The sequence below is a fragment of the Zosterops lateralis genome (genome assembly GCF_965231275.1).
Source record: "Zosterops lateralis genome assembly, chromosome: 3".
NCBI lineage: Eukaryota > Metazoa > Chordata > Aves > Passeriformes > Zosteropidae > Zosterops > Zosterops lateralis.
The window spans coordinates 39,820,885-39,826,884 of record NC_139764.1 but is presented as its reverse complement, the minus strand read 5'-3'; the positions used below and the strand labels follow the sequence as shown (position 1 = coordinate 39,826,884).

The following is a 6,000-nucleotide window of genomic DNA, read 5'->3' as shown; positions in this document are numbered from 1 at the left end:
GGATTGTTTCCATTTTCTTCTAGTCTAGACATTCTACATTCAAAATTAAAAGCTGAGTTCTTTTGAGGTTATAGGTGGCTCTCAATCCCACCTTCAGCAGATGTACAGCCACAGCACTTCACCTCCCCAAGCAGAATTTGAACTGCTGACTCCCATTAACCACAGCAATCTCAGTGGAGACTCTGCATACACTATTCACTTTTCCAAAAGATGCCATGTTCTAGGTTCCTCTTTGCTGTTAGGAAAAATAACTTTGCACTTGAGGAAGATACAAATATAGTGTGACTAGTCTGTATAATCAACACCACTGGTATTTAGTAGTTTTAAAATTGCTGGTTATGCTGTAAAAGTAACTTCCTTCAAGTCATCACTATAGGTATCAAACATTAGGCTAAGAAATTCTCCTCTCTGATTAGTGAAGGTCAGCATCTGTTGACTCTCCACTGTAAAATTAATTTGAGGTTTTCATATGAGATACACTGACTTTGCTTGTAAATGAATTTTAAGAGGACAGGCAAGGCAAAAGATATTAAGAGCCCCTCTGGTTTATGATAATGCTGTTAGGAATGCAGAATTAAATAAGAATACAAAAAACATTTAATGCAAAGTTAAATACAATACAAACTTTATTAAAAATAGGTTGCAAGTGAAATACAGTAGAAATGGGAAACTACAGCAGTTTTGATGTTTTTTTCAAATAATGCACAGACAAATATGAAAAGCACTTTTACACATATTCACACTTGACCCGAATGCCCAATAGCGGCCAAATCCACTCAACTGAAGGTTATAGGTATTTTTTTGCTAAGCCTTTTTCGGAGTCTAGCAGCAACAGTAATTCAGCCACAGCATAAGTTTTTTTCCTCAAGAAAAATTTGTCACTGTAAGGCTGCTAGTGTTTTCAAGATAAATTGGGAGAGGCTTGCTTTTGCTGATGAACAGACATAGCAAGCATGCAGATCCTTCATTAACACTTTGAACCAGTTTAATCTTCTACTTCATATTTAACAGGTGAAACGGTAAAAGCACACTTTCAAATAAGAAACCTGAAATACGTAAAAAATATTTACACTCCAATTTTCATTAACTCGCATTTATTTATCATACAACTCTTATTAAAAGTGATTTCTTTCCTAAGGCAGTGAAAGTCTACCCCTTTGTATTTGGAAGTGTGCACAAATCCCTAAATATATATTTATAAGAGAACAATATGATACAGGAAAAAAAAATCATCTAAAGCCAGTAAAGGGCTTTGTCAAATAGAAAATTTGTTTGGAATCACAATATATATTGTCTTAACATCACACAATGAGAAAGACTCTGATGAGGTCCTTATTCCCAACATCATCAGCCACATAAGCATAGCTGAGGAAACAGTGGGAGGAAAAAGATTAACAATTTAAAATTAAATAAGGCTATAACAGTGTGAAAAAATAGCTTGAACTGCCAAAAAGGCTTTCAGTACAACAGTAATAGGATGTCAGTAAAACCAGCTAGACAGAAGAGGAGCTCCTTAGCACTGTCTCAGTGTGAGCAGGGATGGTTCCTTGCTTGCACACCCGCTCTTGTTAATGACCTCAGGAATGCTCCACTTCCAGACTGCAGTATTGTATTTGATGCTTTACACTTCAGTCTTCTTCTCTAATATGCCAATTCACATCTCCATAGGAAAAAAAAAAAATCTATTGCTGAACTGGTAACAACAGACTTATCAATACTGTTCCAGGCCTAATAACTTGCCCAATAACTTCTGATCTGAATTTCTCAGAAAACATACCCCTGTGTTCTGCTCACCTTCTAACTGGAATCCTTGCCTTTAACATACTACTAACATTTTGGTCCTAGCTGATGAAGGGCCACTAAGTGTAGCCTACTATCTATTGCTTATGTAATTTTTAATGAAACAGTTATCCAAAAGTTGTTATCTTCACATTTTTCCAAGTTTGAAGCACATATAGTGAGGATGCATCAACATAGACTTTCCCATAACTACAGATAAAATCTCAGGCATCCATTTTTAGACCCAACAAATACATAGGAATAGAAACATTTTTATTCCAAGAGGCTATCTAGAGAATGTGTGTTATGCCAGTACTAAGTAATGGTAAGATCTGTATTGATATGTTGATCCTTCTATGAACACCATACAGTATGTCAAACTTGCATATGAAACCTTATTTAAGGTGACCCAGACATTGGCTTCTTGTCAAACAACCTAAAAAACTAATTTCTAGTGCACAGTTTAGTTTAGGCAGTTCAAGCTATTCTCACTCTCTCTGCTCAGCAGCTAAACAAAAGTGTGTCTGTAAAACACCAGGAAACAGAACTTATCTTTGACAAGTGCTACTTGGTCTGGTGCAAAAGAACTTAACCCCCCAAAACAGAAAAAAAGTTACCTTCACGTGATTCATATCTTTAAAAATTTACAGTGCTTTCATTGTATAAACCACAAGCTCCTGGCAAAGTAATCAGTTTTCTTGCTATTGCAACATCTCTAAGTCTTAATTAACAGTCTTAGATATAGAGGAATCAAAGTCACTTCTTTCAGAAAACATTCATTTTCTGTTCATACTTAGTAGTGTGCCCCCAATCTCAATCCCTCAATTTGGAGATCATCCATTACATCTGATAAGGTGCTTTAATCTTATTTTGTGTTCAACTCATTTTCCAGTTCCATTAGTTTCCTAGAAGCTTTTACTTTATTGGATACATCCTGACCCTGTGAAAAAAGTCGCTGGCGTTCCCTGAACGTCAAGTTTTCTGGTGCTCCAGGTAAATCTGCATCTTGACTGGAAGGGAAACAAAAAGTGTTTTTTATAATTCTTACTTACAAGATCTTTAAACATAACCATCCTTGATGACATGTAATGGCTACAGCAAAGGAGTCTCCATTCTGTTTTCTGAAAGGTTTTGTTTCTCACACATACATTTAACTCTGACACTGTGCTATCACTTCAGAGAAATTTATGACTTGACCATTTATTGCATGTCCAAATCAATAGAAATGCTTACCAATTTTCAACATGAATAGCAGGTATAAGCTAAAGCTCTGCCTGTATCAGCACAGCATTACTGCTTTGGCTAAGCAAACAAGCTTTTCTGTGGTGGCACATTTCTAAGTAAAAGCACTGGAAGACAAAGCTTTTATTGTCCCATCTTCAGTATGCTACATGGTTAGCCTGTATGAGATGTACACAGCTTATATTATTTATGCTTATTAAAAGTTTGGTAAGAATCCCACTGGGGAGGTACTGTTCAGATTTATAAATAAACCTAAACCTGCTGAAGTTGCTCATTTATAGTGATAATTTTGTTTACTTAGTTGTAGTGCCAAAACTTACTGCTGTGCAGCAGTGCTTCAGATCATCTAAGGACCTGTGGAAAGAACTTAGTTATGTTTTATAGTAACCCATAAAAAAAGCCAACTCTTGAGTAGCTCCCAGAGATACAACAACAACAGAAAATACTGCAGAAGTTATCCAAGTTAGTTGTATAAAAGTTAATGGACTCCTGTATATCACCTTTTAGATCTTTTGTCTCTTGGATCCCGATAAACTTCCCCAGCAGCTGCTCCTGTAGATCCAGTGTATGAATTTATTCCTTATGCAAAAGAAAGAATTAAGTTTAAGGACTGCAGCTACAACATAGAAGTTTTATACTGTATTCCTTCAAAAAGGTGCAGTGCTTCTTTCAAGAAACAATCTCAAATGAAAATCATAAATAATCAGAGGTCATCTGACCTCTAGAATATTTAATCCCAGTACTATTAAATTCCAGCCCTCTTAAAATGGCCTAATTTTTTTATTCCTAATTTTCAGTCAAAACTCATTTTGTTTAGATTATGCAGCACATGGCAAATCATGGTCTTTATCTTATTATGGCTTATTGTGAAACAGACACTAGAAGCTGTACAAGGAAATCAACAGAAAGAGCAACACTTCATTATCCTGTGACAAACTCCACAGGAAGTAAGTTAGCTGTAGCTCTTCTCTTTCTGAGGCTAGAAGTAAGCAAAGATTAGTATACAACATCTTTGCAATTCAGCAGAATCAGAATTTTAGCCTCTGTTAAGTCTGAGTATACTAACTGTATCACTCAGAAGATGGCCCCTTCCTCCCTCCCCTGAATTTAAATTTCAAGTAACTTGCAGCACTGCACCTTGAAGTTGATATAACACACAGGTTTTACACATTATATTAATTCTTTGTAAAGGCCACAAGACAAAACCTTTTATTTTCAATCAGAAGTTTAATAATTTAATTTATATTTAAGACCATATTCTCTTAGTAACTGTCAGGAAAAAGAGTAAAAAAGAAGTGTCAGCACACTACTCAGATTTGTCTTCAGACAGCTCTGGTCTCAATACCATACATGTTATGTCTTGTGAACCTTCTTTGGTACAAAAGGAGATGTTTGCTTCTTCCACTGGTACATCTAACTTTTCAGACATATTCAGTAATTCTGAAGGAGGCTAGAACACACAAGCCAATTTAGCTAATGTGTTGTAGGCCAAATTTTTTCCACCAATAATTTGCAGCAAACCAAATCGCACTAGGTATGCCAGGCATATCAAGGTTTTTTCCTCTCAGTTGTGAGTCTTACATTTCTGTAAGTACTGCCTTCCCTACTTTGAAAAGCTTGTGGCTGGATCCACAGGCTGTGGTTCATAGTTTCATTTGCATTAGGATGGTGGTTTTCATTTGGGTGTTGATTTTTTCCTTGGAGAGCTGACAGACCCAATGGTCTTTAGAGACCCAGTGGAAGAAGGCACGAGAGCAAAATTTGCAGAAGCATGGTTTACTAGAGTTAACACTCAGAACAGGAAAGAGCTGTTAAGGACAGGAATGTAACAGAGTCAGCAAGATGGGAGATGGTCAAACTGCACAGTGAATTCTGCATTTTGTGCAAACGGCTTTGTACGTTACGCAGGCAGTCTTCATAGAAGCTTGAGCAATCAAGTGAAGTTAACCTGTTCTCATGGCTATTTTAAAAATTATGAAATAAGAGTATTCAGAATTAGTTGTATGGTTTATGAATTAGGCTATTAAAGGCGAAGCATCATACTGCAATATTCCTTAATCGTTACCAAAACCTTAACCATATCTTTGTAAATTGTCCTTTCAATTGTTTTCCAGGAAAAACAAAAGTGCACACACAATATCACTGAATGTTTCACTTTCCTGAGATTCATTTTTCAATTAATATTAACAGAAAGCAGGATTAGAAATGCAATTATATACTAAATGGCATTCTGAGTTGTGGATGATGAGAGGCAGGGAGAGTGGTGGTGACAACTAGTGACTGATGCTCTAAGGTTGCTTAATTCATCACATGTACAGCCTTCAAAGTGCCAAATAGGGAAGGAAAGCAAAGGCTTTTACAAGCCTATGTGCTGTGATGGAAAGCACATTTTACTCTTTATTACAGTCAGCTTCAAATAAGAATTTCTACAAAAAGAAAGTCCTTTGAAAGAAAAAAAATCTGTATGGACATACAGTACCAAAGCTTCATATCAGAAGCCTGCCATTTCAGAATATTCTTAATACTTTGTGATAACTGGTGTTCAAAAACTGAAGTCCTTCTGATACAAAATTGTCTGTGGGTTTATCAGTGGCTTCACGTGCACAGTGGTTAGGCATAATGGTAGTACACAGCAGGTAGTGTCCAGAATGTCTGCTTATACTCCAGTCTAATGAAAACACCTTGAAAAGCTAAAACCTTCCCTCACCTTCCTTTAAGATTCCTTACTTACTACAGAGCCAGACAGGAGTGACAGAGAGGCTTGCAGAAGAGAGGCTACTACCGCAGAGACTACTCTACATCCTGAGATCTCACAGGTGACACCAGTGTAAAGGACCAGGCTTCTCCTGCCTTTACAGGAGAATCAGTGCAGATACTTTTTTATACAGCTTGGGTCTTTGTGCTGACCACAAACAGTGGAACTACTCATCATCAACTGCACCAGTAGGACAGTAAGTATAACTGAGCAAAACTGTCCCT

The 6,000-nt window shown here is 36.7% G+C and overlaps 1 protein-coding gene across 14 annotated transcripts in view; it reads right to left on the bottom strand.

Annotated features, from left to right (window-relative positions):
- Positions 1-608: 608 nt before the first annotated feature.
- Positions 609-6,000, bottom strand: part of AFDN (afadin, adherens junction formation factor) — a gene marked incomplete at its 5' end in the record, with an annotated part of 115,517 nt that continues 110,125 nt past the window's right edge. For all 14 annotated transcript variants that reach the window (XM_083855967.1, XM_083855980.1, XM_083855971.1 and 11 more), the window contains 2 exons: positions 609-2,789; positions 3,522-3,600. In XM_083855967.1, coding sequence (XP_083712093.1) covers positions 2,645-2,789; positions 3,522-3,600 — 224 coding nt within the window. In that variant the 3' untranslated portion in view covers positions 609-2,644. The remainder of the gene's footprint in view (positions 2,790-3,521; positions 3,601-6,000) is intronic.